At 38.7% G+C, this 26,447-nt stretch overlaps 1 protein-coding gene across 1 annotated transcript in view; it reads left to right on the top strand.

Annotated features, from left to right (window-relative positions):
• C2cd6 (C2 calcium dependent domain containing 6) overlaps positions 1-26,447 on the top strand; it is a 93,744-nt gene that overhangs the window by 50,946 nt on the left and 16,351 nt on the right. Inside the window, exons 14-15 of the mRNA XM_051154531.1 lie at positions 13,888-13,924; positions 20,458-20,519. Of these exons, the coding sequence (XP_051010488.1) occupies positions 13,888-13,924; positions 20,458-20,519 (99 nt within the window). The remainder of the gene's footprint in view (positions 1-13,887; positions 13,925-20,457; positions 20,520-26,447) is intronic.

Genomic DNA, 26,447 nt, shown 5'->3' with positions numbered 1-26,447 from the left:
CCTTGTGTCCTCCCATTCCTCCCTCCCTCCTGCTTTTCCCCTTATTCCCCTCCCCTATGCCTGTTCCTGAGGGGGATTACCTCCCCCTGTATATGCTCATAGGGTATCAAGTCTCTTCTTGGCAACCTGCTGTTCTTCCTCTGAGTGCCACCGGGTCTCCCCCTCCAGGGGACATGGTCAAATGTGAGGCACCAGAGTACGTGAGAAAGTCATACCCCACTCTCCACTCAACTGTGGAGAATGTTCTGACCATTGGCTAGATCTGGGTAGGGGTTTAAAGTTTACCACCCATATTGTCCTTGGCTGGTGCCTTAGTTTGAGCGGGACCCCTGGGCCCAAATCTGCCTGTCATAATGTTCTACTTGTAGGTTTCTAGGACCCTCTGGATCCTTCTACTTTGCTATTCTCCCATGCTTCTCTCATTTAGAGTCCCAATAGGATGTCCTCCCCTCTTTATTAATTTATTCTTGTTACATCTCAATGGTTATCCCATCCCTTGTGTCCTCCCATTCTTCCCTCCCTCCCATTTTCCCCTTATTCCCCTCCCCTATGACTGTTCCTGAGGGGGATTACCTCCCCCTGTATATGCTCATAGGGTATCAAGTCTCTTCTTGGTAACCTGCTGTTCTTCCTCTGAGTGCCACCGGGTCTCCCCCTCCAGGGGACATGGTCAAATGTGAGGCACCAGAGTACGTGAGAAAGTCATACCCCACTCTCCACTCAACTGTGGAGACTGTTCTGACCATTGGCTAGATCTGGGCAGGGGTTTAAAGTTTACCGCCTGTATTGTCCTTGGCTGGTGAGATGGCAGTTCTTAAACTACACTTTGTCTACAGTGCCAAATGCACTGAATTGCAGCTGACCTTCACATACAGTAAGGAAATGTGTTCCTGTGTTTTTGTTTGTTTGTTTGTTTGTTTTGTTTTTGTTTTTGGTGAGGAGTTTGTTGCTGTTTTAAATCTAGGAGTATGGTTTTTCCACAGTTTTTTAAAGGATTTTTTGCTACATATTTAATTTTTGTTTGACAGTGTTTGTTTCCACTCTATTGCCCCTCTGGGTACCTTCTATTGTAGTGAGAAGTCAATATTAACTGTATTTGGTTCCTCATATATTGAGTCATTTTTCTCATCAAAATTCTCTTCTCCTTTCTGTCTTTCGATAATCTTCCAGCTTTACTAAGTTTGGGCAACAAAAAAATGTTTATATGCTTATAGCATTTAAGGTTTTCATACATGCATAGTAATTAAGCCAAGCTGATTAGCATGCATGCCATTATTTCACATATAGCTTTTCCTTGTATATGTTTACAGTATAGAACCTACTGTTAAAAAAAATTTTTTTTTAAACCAACCAGCCAACCAACCAAACAAACAAAAAGAACCTACTGTTATGGGACACATAATAGAAAGTAAAAAGGATATTGTTTAAAGCACTTAGCGTGCACTTACATAATTATCTTTTGTGGCAAGAGTAGCCACTCAGCATAGATTTCATGTGCAGTATCGTTATATTTTCAAAGGCATATGGGGTTTTTATGTGTATGAATGTTCTGCTTGTGTGTGTGTGTGTGTGTGTGTGTGTGTGTGTGTGTGTGTGTGTACACGCGCGTGCGCATGTGCTACTTGGGTGCCTAGTGCCTGCTGAGGTCAGAAGAGGGTGTCAGATCCCCTAGAACTAGGGTTAGGACAGTTGTGAGCCAGCTTGTGTATACTGGGTACTGAACCTGGTCTTCTTCAAGAGCAACAAGTGTTATAAATCCCCAAGTCATCTCTAGCCCCTGCAGTATAATTTTATTATTTGCCTCTTGCATTGTACTTTAGATTTCTATCCATGTCATTCTTTCATATCTACTACTATGAATCTTCTACTTATATCTGCACTTTCCATTCCCCATAACCACTGCTTTATTCTCTAACTCTGTATATTACAATTTTTATTTTTTAGAGTTCACATTAAGTGAGATCATATGATACCTTCATCTTTGTGTGTCAGGCTTAGACACATTCACAACTATGTATTTTAGGCTGCTTCATCATATGGCAAGTGAAAAAACTCATTCTTTTCTCAATGTGTGTGTGTGTGTGTGTGTGTGTGTGTGTGTGTGTGTGAGAGAGAGAGAGAGAGAGAGAGAGAGAGAGAGAGAGAGAGAGAGAGAGAGAGAGAGAGAGAACAAATTAAGTTGTTCATTTGACAGAGCCTTGGAAACTATTTTCCAGGCAAAATATGCCTTAAATGTCCAAAAATTTATGAAAGGACTCCTTTTAAGTTTGTATGTGTGAGAGAGAACAGGGAGAGGGAAAGAGGGAGAAGAAGAGGGAGAGAGAGAGAGAGAGAGAGAGAGAGAGAGCACATAAGCTTAGATCAGGTGATCTCAGATTCACTCAGGAACATCATCCACTTCCTGTAAGACAAAGCCTTTCTTTGGCCTAGAATTCACCACGTAGGCTAGGCTGGCTGGAAAGCAAGCCCAAGCTGTGCTTCCCCAGGGCACACCACTGTGCCCTGAATTTTTCTTGGGTTTTGAGGACTGAACTCAGATTCTCATGCTTGTGTGACAAGCAGTTTACTGAATGAACCATCCTCCCAGTGCCACATAGAACTCTCCAGTCTTCTATACGGGCACCCCTTCCCACTGTGCCTGGCTGCCTTAATGAGAAGAAGCATGGTGGGGGGGGGGCTTTCTTGAGTCTTCCTATATGATAAAGTCCTAAGAGGACATACTATATTATTTCCATTTTGCCATTCTTTTAAAAGTAAAAATAAAACTACATAACATTCAGGTTTCTTTTCTCTCTAGTATATGATTGCATTTACCATTCTTGACCCAGTGATAAACACTATTATGAATTTTGTGGGGTTTCACTGTATAGAAACCTGTGAGAGGCAGCAAATATCCTGGCAAGCCAATCAGGAAACCTTGAAGGGAAAAAATATTAGAAGACAAAAGCCAAGGAGGTGTGGGAGTAGAGACATGTGGACGGGGCACAGTGGAATGGGCACAAAGTCTAATGGTAATGCCCATTAGCAACTGTCTACCATAGAAAGCCATTGAGTAGCCAGGTACACAAAAGACAGCCAGCTAATGGCACCTACCTTTTGTCATCAGATACTGCAAGCATGGCCCCATAGATGAAGCAGTAAAGTGCCAGTTGTGCTGGCTACAATAGAGACCTGTAAGTGCTCAGTAGCCTGAATTTCCACTTGCCAAGGTTGATTGAGCTATTAACTGTCTAATGTCTGATCTGCCAGCAACAATGATCAATGCTGAACCTCTCAAGACCGTGTCATCTGATGAGGATACAGCTGGTCACTTGACATAGGTTGATTATTTGAGAACCTTTTCCCCCTTAAAAGTATTGATAATTTAACACATGCAAATACTCTAAGAATGGATTTTCCTGTAGTTCCTTGTGGACCTAATCAGCAATGTTATTCAGGAAATTGCTGGGTGTGATCAAGTAGCTCATAATATCTTAAAAACATTTAATCAGACCCAATTTATGGTGAAGAAGGTACAGAAGTGGGCACCATGTCTATAATCTCAGCACTTGGGAGGTTGAGGTAGAAAGATGACAAGTTCAAGGTCATACTCAGCTGTAAAGCCTGCTAGAGGTGACCATGAGCTACATGAGACCCTTATCCTAAAAAACAAAACAGTGAACAATGAAATGTGAAATGACCTGGTAAGACAGTACAAATGCCAATTCATAGACGTACTTCGCCAGGTACACTTTTCTTTCTATAAATCTGTAACTACAATCAGCAGAGTACATGAGTCTGAGAACGAAAACAAAAGTGTCCATTTAGAATCATTCCCAGTGGCTCACTTGTTGGGGCTGTGTTAGAATTAGAAAATAGAAATCTGGTTGCACTTCAAATGGACAATTTGTCTCATACAATATTTAAGACATACTTATAAAATAATGTTTACCTGAAATTCATTTTAGTTAACCTTCCCACGTTTCATCTAGCAAACCTATCATCTGGATAATTTTTACTATCCCAGGACTCTAGAATCTGTAGGTTTAACGTTCTTGGTTTCCAAATGGAGGACACTCTCCTTAGGAGATGAAAGAAGAGCTCCATTAAGCTATAAGTTATGGCCACTGCTTAAGCAATTCTATTATGATAAAGTGCCAGCAGGCATGGGAAATAGTGTCCGTCTTTGATATCAGGGCAGTGACGTTGACTGGCCAGGGCAGACGAGGCTGCTTACATATAGCAGGAGCGTAGAGGAAAACGTCAGACCTAGAGGAGGCAGACTTTAATGGCCAGGAGCCTGTGCTCAACTGTGATAACAGACGAGCCGATGTGCCTCGTCCCAGAAGGAGTCTGGCATGAGGAGTAGATGGATGAGAGCGAGGTGACGAGAGGAGCGCGAGGCGGAGGTTAGTGAAGTTAGAACAGCTAGCAAAGGAGAATATGATTCTGTTGAATTGGAACCAGCTGCAATGGCGGGAGCTACAGTTACTCCCACTAACTTTCTTCTAGATCTCACCTAGGAAGAAAGATCCTTTGGACATCTTGAGGCTCTGTACTCAGTGGATTCCCAAAATAAAAGAGGTAAATTTTTGTTAGATATTACAATTTGCCATCTGCATCTGCCTTTAGGAATGCAGGACTTGTTGCCAAGCTGATGGCATGCTTTAAGAAGAAAGCCTTCATCTTTCAGCCCTCTTTGGGAATAATTTTAGCTACAGAAAACCACTTTGTTCGTGCATTTGCTTATCCCTCACCATTTGCATTGTTTCTGAGGATCTACCCTATCTGAATACTTAATATAAACAAAGCTATACAGATGTTTAGCATTTTGTTTCTGGCCTTTAGCATTTTTATATGCAGATAATTTTTAATCTAGGTTCTGCATATGAGACAAGGCATGTCGTATGTGTCTTACTGGGTCTGTCTTATTGCATTCAGCCTAAACAATTTCCAGTTCTATCCATTTTCCTGTGAATGCCACGGGTTCATTTTTACTTTGTGAGTGACTAAATTCCATTGTGTATATATGTACCACATTTTCTTTACGTTATCGTTGATGGGCGTCTTGACTGGTTCCATTTCCTGACTTCTGTGAACAGCACAGCTGTAATAATATCCGCAGATATGCAAGACTTTTGTGGTATGCTTATAGAGTCTTCAGACGAGTCCCAAGACAGCATGTAATGCTCAGTCGAAAGGTCATTCTGCTCTTCAGTTTTTGAAGAAAATTCCATATTGATTTCCACAGTAGTTGTCAAAGTTTGCGTTTCTACAGAAATGTATACAAGGTCCTCTCTTCCCATGTCCACTGCAACATTTTTGGTTGTGGTTTCTTGGCATTTACTATTCTCACTTGAGTGAAGCTGAATCTCAAACTAGTTTTATTTTGCATTTTCCTGATGGCAAAAGAGCATGATTGCGCTTTTTCAAGTATTTATTGGCCACTCATGTTTTTTTCTTCCTTCTTTCCTTTCCTTTTTTGTTTTTGTTTGAGAACTGTCCATTTATTGGTTGGATGATTTGCTTAATTAAAATTTTTTAAAAATACATTTTAGCTATTGATCTCTTGCCTTGTATGTAGTTGGCAAAAACTACACGCAATCTCTTCACCCTGGTGACTGTTTTCTCTGCTGTGCAGACTTTTCTGTTTAATGCAATCTCATTTATCAATTCTTGAGGTAATTTCCTGAGTGATTGGAGTCCTTTTCAGAAAGTCCTTGTCTATGCCCATGTCTTGAAGTATTTTCCTATGGTTTTCTTTAGTACGTTCAACATTTCAGATCTGCATTAAAGTCTCTCATCCTTTTTTATTTTATGCAAGATTAGAGGGACAAATTCCATTATTTTCCATGCATTCTCTCCAGCACCATTTGTTGAAGAAGCTGTCTTGTATGTTTTAACACCTTTGTCAAAAATTAAATGGCATTTGAGCTGGAGACGCTCAGCACTTAAGAACTCTTGTTGCTCTTGCAGAGGACCTAGATTCAATTCCCAGCACCCATAAGTGTCTGTAACACCAGGTCCAAGAATCTGAACTCTACTTCTGGTCTCATGAGCCATGCATATATGCAGGCAAAACACACACAAAAATAAATAATTTTAAAAAATAGGTGACTATAGCTATGTGTTCATTTCTGGGTCCTTTGTTCTATTCCATTGGTCTTCATGTGCGTTTTTGTGCCAGTACCATGCTGGTTTTTCATGTAACATGTTGTGATAACTTCATCCTTGGTCTTTTTGCTAAGGATTGCCTTGGGTATTCAGACTTCGTGCTTTATGAATTTTAGTATTTCCCCCCACTTCTGTGACTAATGGTATTGGGTTTTTAGATGGGGGCTGTGTTGAATCTATAGATCACTTTTGTTGATATAGCCATTTTTACAATATTAATTTTACTAACACACAAGCACTGACAGTCTTTCCAACTACTTAGTGTCTTCAGTTTATTCTTTGTCTTGAAAGTTTTCATTGTAGAGGCTTTTAACTCTTTAGGTTTATTCCTAGATATTTTTAAGCTATTGTAAATGAGAGTTTTCACCTCATTACTCTGCAAGTTTACTATTGGTATATAAAAGGCTACAGATTTTGTATGTTGATTTTGTATCCTGCTTTTGGCTGAAAATGGATAACTGTTCTAAAAGTCTGTGGTGGACACTTCGGAGGTTTTTGTTTTGTTTTGTTTTGTTTTTAGTGTAGGATCATGTTATCCACAGAACCGATACTTTGACATCTCCCTTTGCTATTCATAACTATTTTCGTTGTTATCTTACTTCTTTAGCTAACACTATGAGCACTATATTGGATAAAAGTAGAGCTACTGGGCACCCTTCTCATTACAGATTTTAGAAGTGATGGTCTCAGGTTTTCTCTGTTTAGGCATAATAGTGTTGTCATATGTAGCCATTAGTATGTAGATCTGTGTTCCTTTTAGTCCTACTTTCCTGTATGAATGGTGAGTCATTGCAGACATCACAGAGGATACCTGAAAATTCTTAGAATCAAATGAAAGTAAAAGCAGAACTTAGCAAACCTCTTGAGATACCGCTTCTTTCTAAAGTTCAAATTTCCTTGTTTAGACTCTATTATATTTGTATAGTTACGTAGTTATTTTTCCTTTTGGCCTCTGGTGTTATTTTACTGTACTTTGATAAGATACAAGAAACTGTTTCAACTCCTTTGTATATGATTTGTAGCCTAGGGTATAGGATTTTAGAGAAAGTTCCATAGGGTTCTGAACAGAATGTGTATTTTATATCTGTTGGTTAGAATATTCTGTATACATTTGTTAAGTCCATTTGATCTGTCATTAGTATACTTCTGAGGTTTATTTGTTGATTTTCAATTTTCAAGATGAGAACTGGGGAGTGAAATCACTATTATCGTGTCAAGAACAATATGACCTTTTGTGTCCGTTATTGTTTTTTATCAAAGTGAGAGCTGCAGAATTTGGTGCACAATTACAACTTCTTGAGAGTTATTGCCTTTGTTACTAAATAGTTGTCTTTATTATCTCTCCTAATTTTGAAATCTACTTTATTGGATATTAGAATAGGATAGGTTCACCAGCTTGTTTTCGGATGTTATCTTTTTTTAATTGAAAATACTTTTTTCTCATACAATTTGTTCTGATCACAGTTTCCACTTCCTTATTGCCTCCTAAATCTCCTCTCTCTCTCTCTCTCTCTCTCTCTCTCTCTCTCTCTCTCTCTCTCTCTCTCTCTCCCTCCCCCTCTCCCCCTCTCTCCCCCCCCTCTCCCTCTCTCTCAGCAAACAAGCAAAACAAACAATAATAGATCTAGGTGGTGGTAGTACTGGAGAGGCAGAGGCAGAGGCAGGTGGATCTCTTGAGTTCAAGGCCAGACTGGTCTACAGAGTGAGTGCCGGGACAGCCAAGGCTACACAGAGAAACCCTGTCTTGAAAAACCAAAACTGAACAAACAAACCTACAAAAATAGTATTTGCCCCAAATCAGCCAGGGAAAAAAACCTTAAGAGTACAATGCCCCATTTCCCCTAAAGGGGGCTGGGCAGGTTTTTGGTTGCTTTCTTGGGCTACAGATGCTTCATTGGGAGTTGGTTGTAAGTTATTATTGGTCTTATTCAGAGAGCAAATGAGGTTGGACTCAGGGATTTCTCTCTTGTTCTTTGTCTTTCTTTGTTATGTATGGAGATATGGGTTAAAAAGAAGAGGGAATATAGAAATATATAGGCATGATGGGACAAAAAGTAGATTGTTGAATATACTACTCAACTTAAGATCTTTTAAGTTTGTTACTCACAAATAAGGTTATTTTGAAATCATTGTTATAGAATTTTGTATATTGATGCAAAATAAGTTTAATTTTGATACATTGGTATAGAACTCAAATTTAAGATTATTCTTCATATACATTATATATATTTCTACTCTAATAGGTATTGTATACATACAATCCATTTATAATACAAGGTTTACTTCCAATACTTTGAAAGTGTTTTTTCAGGATAATTAAGTAATACAAGCTAATTATTAGTTGATCAAACCATGGCCATATCAAATACTAATCTATTTTTATCACAAGAATATATATCCTAGGTTTTAAAGATAGATATGATTCTATAGATAAGGTAAAATAGGTGTTCAAAATCCTCAGAGACCTAAAGAATATGGCATTTAAAGCTGTTTTTATTATTTTAAAGATTCTTTCACTACAAGGCAGGTTAACTCCTGGTAACACCCAGCCTACCTCAAAAAAGATGATAAGCATCAAAGAACCCTCCTTATGGAGATGGCTTCAAATGTGGCAAACCAGCCACTGGGCAAAATGTCCTCATTTTGGCCACAGACAGAATTCTGTCTAAAAATGGATAAGCTTGGATGCAGGCAGAGTTGACGGCCAAATTCTGCCAAGACAGGGTAGGCAAGTCCTCGCTAGTTCCTGCCTCACAAGTACATGTCAGATATACGGGGCCAGAAGGCTGAAGATGATGTTCCTACGTTATTGGGACAGCAAACTGTCTCTGCCATATTTTCATTTTGGAAACTGTTAACCTGCACTTCTGGTTTACTCAGGTAATTAATTTTTATTCCTTCTCAAGTCTCTGATGGGGTTGAAGACCAGATAGTTTAGTTTTACAATTAAGCTTAGCTGTTTAGGGGTTAAGATGTTTTTAGGTCTAGATAGATGTTTTAAGTTGATATAGATGAGACATGATAGATATTGATTTACATTCAGAATTTTAGACTCACAAAGAAAGATGTTTTCTTCAAGGTTGCTAAATTCAAATAGCCAAAACATTATGCATGTAACATTTTATAATTCCTGATTGTTAAGTGGTTCTTGCTGTATGTATTTTATTGTATTTATGTGTGATAAGATAAATGGATATGTAAAAAAGAGAAAAATAATAATAAAAAAAGAGGAGAAAAAAGAGTAGGCTGCATGCCCAGCAGTAGATGACTAACAGGAAAAAAAAAAAGAACTAAACAGATAAAGCAAGAGAACATATACATGCAGAAACATATGTCCACACAAAAAAAACTCATAAAAACAAAAAATCAGAGAGCATAATAAATAAGACAAAAATCTCCCCCCAAATCATTGAGTTCATTTTGAGTTGGCTACTCATGTCTACTGCTGGCATGGGGCCTGCCTTTGAGTGTGGTTTGCATACCCAGTGAGGCTCCATTGGGAAAAACAATCTAATTATTCCTTTGCTAACAGTTGTCAATTGGAGGTACCTTCTTGGTTAGGGGTTAGGGGATCATGTTTACTTCTCTCTCTCAGTGCTGGGACCAGGACTGTCTTGGACCTGTGCAGACTGTGTACATGCTGACCTCATCTCTGTAAGTGATATGTGTACCAGTTCTGCTGTGCTGGAAGGCATTGGTTTTTTTGGTGTCTTCTATCCCCACCAGCTCTTATACTCTTTCTGCCTCCTCTTCAGCAAAGTTTCCTGATCCTTGAGGTGAGAGGTTTGATGGAGACATCCCTTTTATGGCTTACTATTCCAAGGCCTCCCGCTTTCTGCATATTGTCTGGCTGTGCATCTGTATATTTGTCCCCATCTGCTGTAGGAGGCAACTTTTCTGATGATGGCTGAGCAAGGCACAAACATATGAGTATAGCAGAATGTCATCAGGAGTTATTTTATGGCCATGTTCTTTTAGAAGAACAGTTGTGTTGGCTTTTCCTCTAGGTCCATGACCTACTTAGTCCCAGGTTCTTGACTACCTGGATCAGTGTTAGGTGTGTCACTCATGGAGTGGGCCTTAAATCCAACCAGAGAGTGGTTGGTTACTCCCACAAAGTTTGTGCCACTATTGCACCAGTGTGTTATGTTAGCAGGTCACCATTGTATATGCTTATAACTGGGTTGGTATTTATCTTTTTCCTGGTAGCATTCAAAGAAAGATATGAGCTTGACTTTTCTATGTTCAATCATATATGCAGGTGTTGTCTTTGAAAACAGAGCTTTGCCACCAGTTTAAGGAGAGCCACCAATAGCCTTGGCAATATCCCGAGTTGTCTGGGGTTTTCATGGGGCCTCTTTGGCCAAAAACTGGATTAGATGTAACCCATTCCCAGTACTGGAGGCTTCATTTGGTGGTGAGAGATTTCTAGTTGTGTCTTTCCCCTGTTATTTGGTGATCCCATTTAAGTTTCGTTCATTTGTGCATATGTAATAAGAAGCCTCTGTAGTAGATTTCTATGTGGGCCCTCAGATGGCTCTTAGTTTTAGCCATCCCTCCCCTTATCCCCTCTCCCTGCCTCTTTGTATCATCCTTTCATTACAGTCTCCACTCTATACCATCCCTTCATAACTATAAACTCTATTTCACCTTCCTTAGAAATTCTTATCTGGTAGGTGGTGGTGCATGGCTGTTCTTAGTTGGTGGAGCGATTTGTCTGGTTAATTCTGATAGTGAATGAGACTCTGGCATGCTAACTAGTTATGTGACCTCCAAGAAATTCTTATCTGACCTTATGCTAAGGTCTTTGATCCATTTGCAGTTGAGTTTTTTCATAAGATGATAAATACGGATCTATTTGTATTTTTCTACATGTAGCCATCCAGTTTGACCAGCACCACTTGTTAAAGATGCTGTCTTTTTTTCCCAGTGTGTATTTCTAGCTTCTTTATCAAAAGTCAGATGTCCATTGGTGTGTGGACTTATGACTGGGACTTTAATCCAATTCCATTTACCAATGGGATTGTTTTTATGCCAATACCATGCTGTATATAAGTTGTTAGTATGAGATCTCACCAATGTTTAATGTAGGCATTTAGTGCTATGAACTTGCCTCTTAGAACAACCTTCATTGTGTCCATAGGTTTTTTTTTATGTTGTGTTTTCATTTTCATTCAATTCTAAAAAGTTGTTAATTTTCTTAATTTCTGTCTCAATCCATTTTTCATTCACCACTGAGTTGTTCAATTTGCATAAATTTATAAAGTTGTTGTTGCTGATATCCAGCTTTAATCTGTAGTGGATGCAGGGTGTTATGTTAGTTTTCTTGTAAATGTTGAGGCTTGCTTTGTGTCCAAAGATGTGGTGAATTTTGAAGAAAGCTCCGTAAACTGCTGAGAAAGTAAGTCCTTTGATTTGTGACATTATTTAACTTCAGCATTTCTCTGTTTAGTTTTTGTCTGGATGGCCTAACCTGTCTATTGGCAAGAGTGGAGTAGTCACTATCAATATGTGATTTTTAGTTGTAGTAATGTTTCTTTTATAAAAACAGATGTTTTGGGGTGCATAAATATTTAGAAATGCAGTATCTTCTTGGTGAAAATTTCTCTTGATGAAAATGTAGTACCTTTCCTTATCTCTTCTGATTAGTTTGGTTTGAAGTCTAGTTTTTCAGGTACTAAAGGGGCCACACCCACTTGTTCCTTTAGTCCAATTGCTTAGAATAAATTCTTCCATCTTTTACTCAGAGGTAATAGCTATCCTTGTTAATGTGTGCCTCATCTGTGTTGCTGACTTCTGTATACTGCCTTTCTTACTTCGTTTATCTGTTTTAATCTCCTTTGAAGTAATTGGTTATTTTTAAAAATAGATTTAAAAAAATTTCTTGTTCAACATTTCAACACTATCGTTGATTTCAGTTATCGGGGAGTTATGAGCTTGCTTTTCACATTTTCTTCTTGTGTGTTTTTCTTCATTGTAATTTGTGCATCTGTTGCAATGGGTATGTCTATTTTTCCCCTACACTTTTGTTGGTGGTGGTTGTATTATATTTTCTTAGTGGTAGTCGTCTTCTGGACTGATGCTTCCTGTCCACATAGAACAGAGAAAGATGTCAGAAATAGTGAAAACAATGAAATGCAGTAAATAAGCCACTGGGTACTTTACAGCCTCCCAATGGTGTGGATCTAAACAAACAAGAACAGTAAGAGGTGAAACAAGGAATTTAAAGAGTATTAAAGTAAACAGTATTCATAACTACGACATAAAGAGAGACTGAAGAGTGGGAGAGATGGCTCAGTACTTAAGAATACTTGATGCCTCTTTAGAAGACCCACACTAGCAGCTCACAGCCTTTGTAACTCAAGTCCCAGGGGATCTCCTGCCATCTTCTAGCCTCTGTGGGAAATACCTGGACATGCACAGATAAAAATGCATACACTTAAAAATGTTCTGGGTTTTGTTTGCTTATTTTTTATATTTTAAAGAGAATTAGGCGGGGTAAAAGAAAAAGGCAAAGCAAATGTGAGTGAGAGGAAAAGCACATGCAACGAAGGCATAAGAAATAGCAAGGCTGGGCTCAGTGGCTGTAACCCAGGACTCGGGAGGCAGAGGCAGGTGGATCTCTGAGGATTCCAGGCCAGCCTGGTCTACAAAGTGAGTCCAGGACAACTAAAGCTACACAGAGAAACTCCATCTCAAACAAACAAAACAAAACAACAAAAAGAATAGAAATAGCAAGAGAGAACTCAATAATACCCAACCCAAGCTGGCAAAAAAATTTAAACATATAAAAATAAGAATAAAAGTAGCATACTGCTGGCCAATATTTATTTTCTTTCTGGGATGACTATGGGATTCCTGGTGCCCAGGCTTTACTGGGATGTGAGTATGTCTCTACTTTGCCTTCTCTGAGTTCCTGGTTCCTTTGAGATTTCTAGGCATCTTTAGAAAAGCTGCTCTAAACCACATGCCTATTAAGCTCAAAGCTTGGACTTCCGCACAGCTGTTCAATTTTTTCTTTGGGTTATATTTCACGTTCCTTTCTGATTTATTATTTTATCTGTTTACTTACTTTTCTTGTGTGGGCCATATTTCATACATATCTTGTAGCTTTTTGTTAAAAATGGGTATTTTAAATATACTGTGTTAACTCTAGGAACTAATCTCCACCTTCCTCAAGAGTTGCTGTTGTTGACTGTTGAAGGATATGTTTACTGACTGATCAAAAGTAATTTTGCATTAATTTTGTAGTCATGATTTCCTGAAACACCAAACTTGTATTTAAGAGCTTCCCCCCTCCCCCGGTAGCAGTCTGTTACCTGCTGTAAGTTTTGGGTTATATTCTAGAACTCTAAAATAGTTGCTCCATCAGGGTTTGACTGCCTCATTTCAGTGGAAGGATCAGCTCTGGTATATATTCTATTTTCTATTTTGTTTGTTTCTAGTTGTTTTTTAAATTATTATTATTTTTGTTTCTGAGACTTGGAAAAGTAAAAATATGTAAGAATAAATGTAATATCATTTATTTTCTTTTAATGCTAGGCGTGCTAATTAGCAGCCTATTTGTACACGGTATTCATGTTACAACCCCTAATTGCACTAGTAAACTTATTTTAATATAACATAGAGCCAAATGTTAAAAGTTTCATTTATTGCCATCAATAATGCTATTTTTTTAAGTTATATTGATATTTAATTGCTTTTCTACCCATTTTCTGTTCATTTTTATTTTAGGTTAAGACAAAAAGGGAAAAAGTTCCTCATTTTTCAGGTAAATTATTATTTACAAATTATTATAGTTTTCAAATATTGTGTCACTGAAGTTTGGAACACTAATTCTCATAAAATAATGATGATCACAATTTCCTTCAAGATATAAATTATACTATTTTCTCCTTAATATAAACAACACAGCTTTCCAGTCATGGTGGGAAATTAAAACAAAAATATAGAAGTACTTAAAAGTTGGAGTCCAGAGCCAGGCAGTGGTGGCACCTTTAATCCCAGCGCTTGGTAGGTGGATCTCATTGAATTCGAGGCCAGCCTGGTCAACAGAGAGAATTCCAGAACAGCCAGGGCCACACAGAGAAACTGTGTCTTGAAAAACAAAACAAAACCAACAACAAAAAAGTGGGAGTCCCAGATGGTTTTCATTGAACATATATATATGTTCTGATGTAACTAAGAAGTCACTTATTACATGTGTCTGTTTCTAAAGTTTTTGTCTACCTTATAGATCTTCCTATGAACACATTTTCCTACTTCAGAAGCTTCTTTTCTCAGTGGTATCATTAAGAAGACACAGTCAATATATCTGCAAACCAACGGCAATAACAATTAGCAAGTATATTATTATAGACAAAAATATTTAACAAGTAAACAAAGAAAGCTATGATCATACAATACTGGTGAATTAGAGTCCCAGAGGCCTCCTGAGGAATTATGCCAGGTTGAAGGAGATGGAAGATTCCAAAGGAATCAAGGTACCCGACACAATGTATATTAGAAGTGGTACCCGGACATCACCTAACAACCCAAACAGTCAAAGTTGTACAGTGACTACATATTCTTTCAGAAGAGACAGCAGTCATTAATCAGACGGAAGATAAAATAGCAAGATATCTGTAGTGCATGCTACAGACAGAAGATGAGCAAGTAATTGTGTCTCTTTATATATTTGTGGGGTGCAAACAATAGCCTTCATTTAAGGGCTTGTGGAGGAGAGAATTAAACCAAAATGTGATTAACAAGTTGTCAAAGTTTCTATTGCTGTGATAACACAACATGACCATAAAAAACTTGGGAAGAAAAAGGTTTATATTTCATCATCCAAGGAAGTCAGGGGAGATGTGTTGGAGAAATGCTGCTCACTGGCTTGCTCCTCATGGCTTGCCCAGTCTGCTTTCTTACAGCACCTAGGGCTGCTAACCCAGGGATAAGCTGGGCTCTCCCACATCACTCAAGAAAAGGCACCACGAAATTGCCCACACACCAATCTGGTGGGGGCAGATTTTCCAACTGATGTTCCCTCTTCCAAAATGACCCTGGATTGTGTCAATTTCACAAAACACTAGCCAGCATGCAGGTATATTTCTAGAACAAATATAGCAAATGGGAAATTTCGTTTGGTTTGAATACAAGAATGCAGTAAAAACGAAGGCTTTAAACATGGTTATAACAATGTTTCAGCCATGTATGTGTTTATACATTTGTTCTAGGCAGGAAGCTATTATAGAACACAGGATATCAGTTAAATAAAACTAATTATTTTACATTATGGTAAAAATTTAAGGTACATTTAAAGTGTTTATTCTAGAAAAAAAAAAAACAACTGTTTGAAAAATCATTCAGAATGAATAAGACATCTCATCTCGGGAGACTTGGGTATTTGGTTACCTGTAACATGATACTGCTAGGACTTGAATGTGTCTCCCCCAAAGTATGTGTTGGGAGCTTAATCCTCACTGCAGCAGCATAGAGGCCTAAAGCAGTGCGATATACACTGTGAGGTGAGGCAAGGAGAGCAATGTTATTACCTCAGGAGTGGGTTGCTTTGGGGAGTCTTTTCTCTGTAGAAAGGGGGAACTTAGTTTCCTTCTTTCCTCTCCCTCTTTCTTCCTTGCTTTTCTGCTCTCAGCCTTGGGATGATGTAGCAAAAAGCCTTTTCACTAGATGTGGGCCCCTTGACCTTGGACTTCTCAGTTTCTAGCACTGTAGGGTTCTGTCCCTTATAAATATTACTCAAGCTTGCATGTTGTATTATCATAGTCTATGACAGACTAAGGTTTACTATGGACATTGGTGAGTGGGCTTTTATTCCAACAAGTATCTGAGAATGTAGAAGCTGCTTTAAAAGGGACAGTGGGAAGAGATGAAGAAATTGGAGGAGCAAGCTGTAAAGGGCCTAGACTGTCATAGAGGGGCTAGTGAGGGCTCAGAAGAGGCAAGCTGCTCAGTAAGTCTGAGCTTCTAAGGGCTTTACTTGAGTGGTTGTGATCCAAAGATTGGTAGAGATAATGATGATAAAGGCAATTCTGAAGAAGATCCATATGAAGACAGGAAGCAAGACAGTAGGACAAGAGCAAACCCCTTGGCTGAGTAGTGTTGCAGCCCAGGGCTTGGGAGAAGCAAGATGTAAGAACTAGCAAACCAGGATATCTGACACATTTCAAAGCAGAATACTCAAGCTGCTGCATGGCTACTCTTCATAGAATATAGCAAAAATGCTAAAAAAGAGAAACGATTTAGAGAACTTATCCTCACAGGGGAAGCAGGCTGGCAAGATTTGGAACATTCATAATCTGATCATGTCAAGGATGAAAAGGCATGCTTGTGAGCAAACGAGATCATAGCAAACATAAAGGAACTCTTTCTCTCCGTCAGGATAATGGGGTGAGAGCTCAAAAGGCATTCTAGAGAATTTCGAGGCAAGCTAGGTCCTTGTCAGCAAGGTTTCCAGAGAGCCATTTGCTTCCCTGTGCCACCACAAATGTCTGCTTTTCACCATCTAGCACAATGCTCCTCAGTCACTCCAGTCATGAATGACTCAACCATCTTGAGTATGGTCCGTGCCAATGCATCAGGAGGCCAAACTAACACCCTGGTAGAAGCCACATGATGCTGATTGTGAAGGCACACACAGTTGGCAAGACAGCTGGGGAGGGGAATCCAGGCAGGGACTTGTCCTAACGGCAGCAACGCTGACTGCAGAGATTCCGCCACTTAGGACAATGAAAGAACTGAAAGAACCAGCACGCAAGATGAGCCCAGAAGAACAGAAGGCACGAAACTGGGGATGCTGATGTGTAGGCTGAAGACAGGCCTTGGGGTCCCAGCACTTCCTCCAGAGTGCCCAGAAAACAGGGCACGAAGTCAAAGAAGACTCTTTTGGGACCTTAGTATTTGGTGCTGTTTTTCTTCTTGGGCTTTAGGGTGACTGGAGACTCATGATCACATTCTTGTGCCATCATTTTATTTTAGAAGCCACGTAACTTGTTTTCTGGGCTTACAGCTAGAAGGAAGTTTGCCACAAAACTTACGTCTTACATCTCACCCAAGTCTGACTTAGACAAGACCTTGGATTTTAGACTTTTGAATTGCTGGTGAAAAAAAGTTAAGACTTTAGGGCTAACTGGATAGAATAAATGTATTTTTCATGTGAGCAATACCTGCATTTTGAGGGCCAGGTACAGAACACTATGGCCTTAATGAGTTTCACAGAAAGCATGTGTTGGAAACACTATTCCCAAGACAGAAGTTCTGGGAGATGGGCCCTAAGGAGAAATGATTCCGCCATGAGAATAGGGTGAATGATTTAATGCTGTTACTCCAAGAGGGAGTTTGCTGCTGCAGGCACGGCTCTGTTGTAATAGAGGGAGCTTGGTCTGCTTTTGTCTCTCTTAATTCCCCTCTTTTCCCCTTCTGCTTCCTGCCATGAAGTGACACAACAAGAAGACCCCAACTAGATCCTGGCCCTTTGATCTTAGAATTCTCAGCTTCTGAAACTAAGAAATAAATTTCTGTTCCTTATAATTGATCCAGCCTCAGGTATTTTGTTCTAGTAGCACAAAACTGATGGATATCTCAAAAAAGCTCTATTTTGGATTCTCCTAACCATAGAACTTATGGAGCAAACTGGAGAAAGCAGATTTCATAATCCATTATTTTCTACTGTGTCAGAAATAGGATGTTATTCTTTTGTATACAATGAGATTATGAGGTAGATTTTATCTCAGCTTTGCCACTGCGACTATAATCTTAATTTTGTAAATACTTCACTTTTTCAGGGCCTCAAACATGCTAAGTCAGTGCTTTATCACTGAGCCATATCCCTATCCCCTCAGTTTTTCCATTTTTAAAATAAAATAGTGGGTTAGAGATGGTGACATAGGTCTACAGTCCTAGGTAAGTGGCAAAAGTAAAAGAGCTATAAGTCCAGGCTTGGTTACAAGGTGAGTTTCAGGCTAGCCTAGGCTACCTAGCAAAATTCTGCCTGAAACAAGCAATCAAAGCATGGAGCTATATGCTAAGACTTCTATGTTTCTGTTGCCTTAACTGACTCAGTCAGTATCCTGAGTTCTGTAAACACTTCACATGTCTGTCTACTGAAACCCGTGAAGGTGACACTTCTGTTTTCAGGTAAGGTCACTGAGGCTGGTGGTGGAGTCAGTTGGTAGAAGGCTTACTGAGCATGCAGAATCTTGAGTCATTAAGATTCTTGAGTTCATAACCCTGTGCTCAGTCCTCAGCACAGCATAAAATGGATGTAGTGACACACACCTGTGATCACAGCACTTGGGAGGTAGAGGCAGGAGAATCAGGAGTTCAAGGTCAGCTTGTTCCATAGGAAGTTTAAGACTAGCCTGAGCTACATAAAAACTTGTCTCAAAACAACAACAACAAAACCCTGCTTAAGCATGACTTCTAATTATGTGTTAAAATTGGCTTTAATAGGGATGGAGAGATGGCTCAGCAGTTGAGATCATTAGCTGCTCTTCCAGAGGACCTGGGTTCAATTCCCAGTAGCCACATGGCAGCTCACAACTGTCTGTAACTCAAGTTCCAGTATATCTGACACCCTCAAACAGACATTCATGTAGGTCAAACAACAAATGTACATAATAAATAAATAAATAATTTTTAAAAACAGGCTTTAATATCTGGGTGTGGCGGTATAGATACAGCTAGTTGAGGTAGAGGCATGAAGATCATTTCGACTGTTCTCAGCTATGAAGCCAATTGGAGACCAGCGTTGGCCTACATAAGAGTTTGTCTCAACTCTCCCCCACCACAAAAAAAAAGTAAATAAAAATTTAAAAATCAACCAGTTGTCGTAGGCATGGTGGTACACATCTTTGATCCCAGTACTCAGGAGGCAGAGGTAGGCAGATCTCTTTAATTTCCAGGTCACCCTGGTCTATGTAGTGAGTTCCAAGCCAGAATGGTCTCCATAGCATGTTCCAGGGCAGCCAAAACCACATAGAGAGACCCTGTCTCAAAAACCAAAAACCTAACAACAACAAAATGTGGCTTTGCTATACTTTGTATTATATTTCAATTTGTTCGTGCAAACCAATCTTCTATAATTATCCTAATAATGTGCATTATTATTTAGTGAAGTTCACAGGACACCCTTGTTAATTTTCTTAAATTATCATCAATCACCTGTGGATAAATTAGAAGCATGGAACTAGCCCATTACTTTGTTTGTTTGTGTGTTTTGTTTTGTTTTTTTGAGACAGGGTCTGTTAACAAAGCCCTGGCTATGCTGGTGCTCATTATGTTGGCCAGGCTGGCCTGGTCATACAGATCCACCTGCCTCTGCCTCCTGAGTGCTGGGATCAAAGGTGTGAGTCACTATGCTGGGCTGGGCTGATTACTTTTAAGCACTTTCCCCTGAGAGCTCCTGATTACTGGCTTCTGTGCACAAACGTCCCGGGCAGGAGGGCAACTCACTGGAATTCATGGTCAGTGCACTCCCCACTTATTTTCTTGGTTTCTAAAGAAGATGCTTCTCCAGCATCACAAATTGAATTATTAAGGAAATACATTATCGTTCATGAAATGTATCTGGGATATAGATTCTCTGCCTAGAATTGAGTATGGATAGCAAACAAGGTTGGAAAATTACCCAAATGTGTGTCAGAGAAAAGGACGCAGCTCCGCAGGATGTGTAAAAGCTGCCTTTTAAACAAGCCATGCAGCACAGCTGTGTATCACATGCCTCGTGTCTAGCAACTAGTATACAATGGTATTTTAAAATAAGTTTAACTAATACTTTTGAACTGCTATCAAGAGCCAGAGTTAAAAGTGGAAATAGTTAACATAAACATTTTCTATAAGGTAAATTCATCTCTTATGTGCAGAATGTACAGAGCATGGTGATATATAACTTCTGTTTCTCAGCACACACACACAGAGTAGTAGGTGAAGACCCAAAGGTATGGCTGTACCCAGGAACCAGGTACAGAGGGCGCTAATGATGGTTAAGGATATCAGTAACACATTACTTCCATGCTTCTTATACATCAGGCACAGGGTTAGATGTTTTAGACACTGCATCACAAGACACTCCTCCAGAAAAGGTCTCAATCCCTTCGCAGATCAGGAAAACAAGGCCCTAGGAGGCCAGCTTACTTGCTCAATTAAACAGCTAGTTAGTTGTACAAATTTGTGGAGTCCCAGTCCTGTACTTTTGACCCCTATGCTTTCATTTATGGCCAAGAGATGTATTTGTAAAGTCCACTTCTCAAATGCTACAAGTGCCAAGCAATGTATATGACTTTTCCCCCCATTCCTTTTCAGATGCGTTAATAATACCTGATAAACCCTTAGGACAAGAAAACACAAATATGAAAGGGAGACCTGTAAGTAGATGGGCATATCCTTAAAAACTATCGTCATTTCTATTATCTCTAGATAATTAATTATCTAATTAATATGTATTGATATTCTTCAATATTTATTTTTTAAAGCACACATTCATTGTTAGTTCTAGGGTTATACTTATAAATTTATAGTGCAGTATAAATGTTCCATTAACTTTAGCAAGCCCTACAATTCAACTCATTGTTTCTGCCTTGCTATTTTTATAAGTCAGCCACATAGCTAGTAGATGGTATTGGCCCATCTTTTGTGATGTGAACATTTTAAAAGGCCATTTTCAGAGCTAGAGAAAGGCTCAGCAGTTAGGAGCACCTCCTGCTCTTGCAGAGGACTTGAGTTGGGTTTCCAGCACCCACATGGTGGCTCACAGCTGTCCGTAATTCCAGCTCCAGGGGACTTGACAACTTCTGATCTCCCTGAATGTGGGGCACATGCATGTATACATGTGGGCATAAATAAAATAAATAAATCTTTTTAAAAAATGTAAAGGGACATGCCTGGTGGTTGCAGTGGTGGACATGTCTGAGAAGACTTTGCAAGTGTGGTTCTAGTGGCTTTCCCCTTTGGAGTGGTCCTGGGCTGGCAGGCGAATAGGCTGTGGAGGCGTTGCCTGCACTGGAGGAAGCAGAGGCCACAGGACAAGCTGGTGACAACTCAGAAGATGTCTTGGTGACTTTAAAGTTCTGACTTAAATCATTGTCTATCATCCTAAACACTTTAGTTGTGAGACTGTTAAGTATCTAGTCTTCAACCCCACTAGAGACTTATGAAGGAATAAATATTACCTGAATATGTAGGAAGTGTGGGAAAGCAACTTCTAGAACTATAGAAATGACAGACATAGTTGGCTGCTGGAATAGTGCCTCCAAGTTTCTCTAACATTGGATCATCATCTTCAGCTTTCTGGCTCACAATATCTGACAGACTTTTCTTTGAAGGAGGAATTATGAAGGACTTGCCTACCTTGTCCTTGCAAAGCTCAGCAGTTGACTTTCCTGCATCTAATTTGTCCAGTTTAGACAGTATTCTGTCTGTAGTAGAAGTAAGGGCATTTTTTGTCTAGTGGCTACCTTACCACATATGAAGCAAACTCCATATTCAGACTCTTTGATGCTCTTTTAAGTGGAATGGAGGTTCTGCCAGGAGCAGCAGACCTGCCTCGTTGTCAAAAAAAGCCTTAAATTAGTAAAATATCTATAAATACCATATTCTGTAGATCTCTGAGGTATTTAAAGACCATCTGTCTATCTATGGTATATCTGAATTGTTTGTTTTTAGCTATTTATTATCTGTTCATATTTTTGTAATTAACTAAAACTAGTATCTAACATGGCCAAGAGTTTGAATGTCTGATCGCTAATTTGCATGGTCTAAAAGTAGATTCAATAATCTACCCTTTTACTTATCATTTCTATAACCAACCACCTTAAAATTATAAAAATATCCAGCAGCTATAGAACAAACAAAAACCATCCACCCCAGCTCTTGGGAATGGGGTGTAGTTCTCTTAAAATTGCTTCCTGCTGATTTGTGGTGTTGTTTTCCTCTTGGGGGACCAAGAAATTTGGCATATTGTTCAGTCTTAAGAAAGCTAGATGTAACGTTTGCTGTCTAGTCTCTGCATGCTGAGAAAAGTTAGGCCTTAATTGGAGTCCTTACTGGAATAGTCTGTGAGGCTGGATGATCTAGCTAGCTGTTTTGAAATTGTCCCAGATGCAGACTTTTGAGGAAACAGTTATTGAAGCCTTCTGTTGAGGTAGGATCACCTGGGATACTTGTCTTTTTTGGTGCCTGGTCCTCTTGTTCAGCAAACATATAAACTTTCAAAGATATTATACATTCTGCATTAATATATGTATGGAATGTGCAGTGAGCACAGTTCAGTTAAAGATGATTCTCTTTGTTCAAAAAGATAAGGCATTTGTTTTTCCTTATCAGTTAGTTTGGACTGTAATTTAAATTTTTATCTGTGCCATTTAAAAGAATGGCATGCTAAGTCATGCCATGATAATTTTATAGCCAATGGTTTATTGGCTGTGCATAGCTGAAGTTGTGGCTTTAGTCTCAGAGCTGTTCTCATGTGGAGGGTTCGGTAATTTATGTTACCTGTCTTGATTAAAGTATAATATATATACATGTGACTGTGTATATTCAGGCCTTAATTTTTCTGTTTTATCTTTTGGCCCTATGCATTTACTTTGTTTTACCCAAGACAATGCCCCATCTCTTAGGTGCTACATAGATACCCTTTAAAGTTGCCAAGTTGGATTCCAGGAATTTTCTGACATTATTACATTGGCTCCTGTATCCATTAAATCTTTTTTTCTCATCTGCTTGTAAGTTTAACTTTGGACTCTTTTATTTTATAGCAGTCTCCCAAAATACTTGGTTTTATTTTGTATTTGTCTTTCCTGAGTTTTCTGCTCTATCTATTGAAACTACTCTGGCTTTGATAATTTGGGTCATTGAGGTCTATATTCAGTGTTGTTTAATTGTTGACCTGTTGACTTGAGATGGCTGATTTGAATTTGGTATCAGGGCTTTTTGGGGCTTCTTGACAAGGGGTTACCTCATTTGTCCCTTGTTGATCTACATTCATTAGTCCAATATCGGCCTTTGCCACACCTTCTGCACATTCCAGAAACTAGGAATATATTCCACATATTCCAGAAAGCAGGCCCTTCTTTTTGGATTATCTCTAGAAAAACCATTGTTTCTAGGAACATCTTATCTACAATCCCTTTTGAAATGCCCTTGCTTACCATAATTAAAACATCTGGCAGTTTGGGTTTTGCTAAAGTTGTACTGTTATAATTTTTAAAATCTAGGCTTTTAATAGGATGTCATTTAGATTCTTTATAACTTTGTGAATGTCCAGCATCTGCTAGCATTTGTTGCACACTAACAGGATAAGCTAAAGTTGGTTTTCTAGCAACCTGTGGCTGATTTCCTCTGTCTGTATCTTAGTTTCTTCCTCATTTTTGGTTACAAACTTTTCTAATTTTTCTTCTGCTTGTTTCCATATTTCTATTATCTTAGTATTCTCATTTTTGGTTACAAATTTTTCTTCTAATGTTTGTCTCCATTTCTCATATTTCTCCTTTTCTTCCTCATTTTTAATTATAAATTTCTCTATTTTTTTCTAAATCTGTTTTAGTTTGATGTTTCTTAAAAAGGGATACATAGAAGTACACTTATTATAATCTGTATGTTAACAATCAAAATTATATGGGGTCAAAATGCCCTCTTTTAAAGTGTTTTCCATCTTTAATATGGAAAATATTCCTTTTTTAAATCTAAGTCTTTCTGTGGAGACTTTTATCATTTAACTCTGTTATTTTTTTTTTTTACTGTAATGTTGTTTGTTTATTTATGTATCTTTTTAGCATCTATTTATCTTTGAAAACATTTTTATCTACTCTTTTTTTCTCCTTTAGAGACTTTATTTTTTTATGTGCTTTTATTTCTCTTGTGGCACTTCTGTCTTTTCATCATTTAAAAGATCATTTTATAGAATCCAGACATTCTGTGTTACTATGCCTCTCATACCATCTATCTATCTGTAAAATTTCACCTCCAGTCTCTTTTGCTTTTTAGCATTTAAAACATCAGAAGTTTTGCTCTCTGGTATGTCTGGCTTTGGGAAGCTTGCTTGTGTTAAAAAGCCAGTTGTTTTTTGTTTTGTTTTGTTTTGTTTGTTTTCTGTTTGTTTATTTTCTCAGCAGGGGTCTCTTAAAAGAACTCCTTCTGCTTTGCCTGGTTTTTTTGTTTTGTTTTGTTTTTTGTTTGTTTGTTTGTTTTTCTGCAGCAGACTGTGGGTCTTGCAGTACCATTGCTCGTGAGGTGGGGAGGAGGGAGGGCCTAATCAAGGAGCCCTGGGCTGTTGCCTGAGAAACTGCAGATGCTAAGTCACTGTTGTTTGTTTTTGTTTTGTTTTGTTCCTCTTTAAGGAACAGAACTAAGAAAATGATCTAAGTTTAGATTCTATGTAAGTTCTTGCCACACTTGGTATGCCAAAATGCTAGTGTTAGTTTTAAATTTGTGTGTGTGTGTGTGTGTGTGTGTGTGTGTGTGTGTGTTTTGCAGTTTCTCTCTAAACCCAGTCAGCACCCAAATAACTGAGACTGGACTAAGTTATGTATTTAATACACTTTACAGGAACAACAATGGTGCAATATAAATCTGCATCAACCTTCTAAACTAGTCTGGCTTCCTTTTTGTCCCTTCTGCTCTCTCCGATCTCTTCTGGACCTCTGCCCACGGCTGAGTCCAATACTTCCTGTCTCTTCTGCTTCCCTGGCTGGCAAGTAGTTCAGCCCTACTCTCTTCCCTACTCAGTAACTGGCTGCTAAGCAGCTTTATTGCCTACCCAGGGACAATAGGTGAGGAGTGTTTACACAACACAGAGACAGGAGATTCTCAGAACAAGTAGTTCAACCAGACACGGAGGGCACAGAAACCAGCATTTGATCTTTACACAGTATACAATAATTATGCCTACATAACTTCTTTGATTTTTTTGAGAATTATACTAAGTAAAATTGGCTACTATTTCTATGATTCCACCTTCATAATATTCTTGAAATAATACAACTACAACATGAGAACAGCTAAGTGGATGTGTACGGAGGCAGGAAGGAAACATGAGCACAGAAAAGACTTCCTGTGGGACATTCTGTACCTTACCAGTATAATGGTGATGCCGTCATTGTAAAATTATACTGCAGTTGGGTTTGATGCCACTACTTGTGGACTCTATTTCAGGGTACACAGCCTTTCTGTTACTTCTTGTAACTGTATGGGAACCTACCATTGGCTCAAATAATTTTTTAAAAGTCTTTTTCTAGGTAAAAGAAAACTTACCTTAAATGTCTTTCTTAATGATGATGAATCTATACACTCACATAAAACTAAAATAAAACCAAGAGAAATTCAAGTGATCTTTATAAGACAGATTACATACCTCAGATTTAGAAGTTTGAAAGACTCCATCACCGGGGCAACAGATTTATAAATTGAAGACATTTCAGAATTCTAGAACAAATTTCTAAACAGCTAAACTTCACAAGCAAGTTGCAAAATCCTCAGAAGTCTATGGAAAAAAAATAAGCTTTGAGTAATTTGAAGTTGAAAGAGGAGGTTTTTATGAACCAAGGTGGACGGTGTGTTAAAGAAATGCTCTATTTTGAGATCAACGCCTGGAGTACAAATCTGAACTGGGAAGGACTGACCGCACCCCTTTCCACGCCCAGCTTATCCAGGTGGCCATCTTTCAATAACCTTCATGTTTTTTTTGAGCCATTCATAAATTAAAACCTTGACAACATGGCTCAACTAAATTCCATTTAAACACTGCCATTGACTGGTCCTAAAGCCTTCCCCAAAAGTCAGGATGCATGAAAGGTCGGGAGGGATGGAAATATATCTTACTCAACCAAGAGAGTATTTGGTAATGACAAAGAAATTGGCATGGTGTGGTTGGTGTAGGATAGTCTAAACAAACGTAGAATTCAAAAATGTATAGTATATACTAAGTATACACAGTGCTTGATGTCCTTATATTTCCATTCACATCTATAAGGTGTTTTGATCATACTCACTCCCTGGTCACCCTCCTCTTGGTGACCTCCTGCTCTTCCCTCCTAGTCCTCTTCTATTTTTCATGTCTGTGAATATTTTTTGGTGGCTCAGTGAGTTCCCTACAGGAACCAGTGTGAGGCTGTTTACAGGGGAATAAACACCTTACCAACCATGACACTGTTGAAGAAAATGTCTCATTTCCAGTGACCACTAACTTCCCGTCTCCTTAGGGAGGAGAGCAGCTTCACAGATGTTGGCAGGCCCAATATTTTTAAGTAAAAGAGTTTTGTATTCAGCATCTTCAAAGTGAAGGCATAATATATTTTACT

This window comes from Acomys russatus, chromosome 12, assembly GCF_903995435.1.
Source record: "Acomys russatus chromosome 12, mAcoRus1.1, whole genome shotgun sequence".
Classification (NCBI taxonomy): domain Eukaryota; kingdom Metazoa; phylum Chordata; class Mammalia; order Rodentia; family Muridae; genus Acomys; species Acomys russatus.
This window is presented reverse-complemented; position numbering and strand designations above follow the sequence as displayed.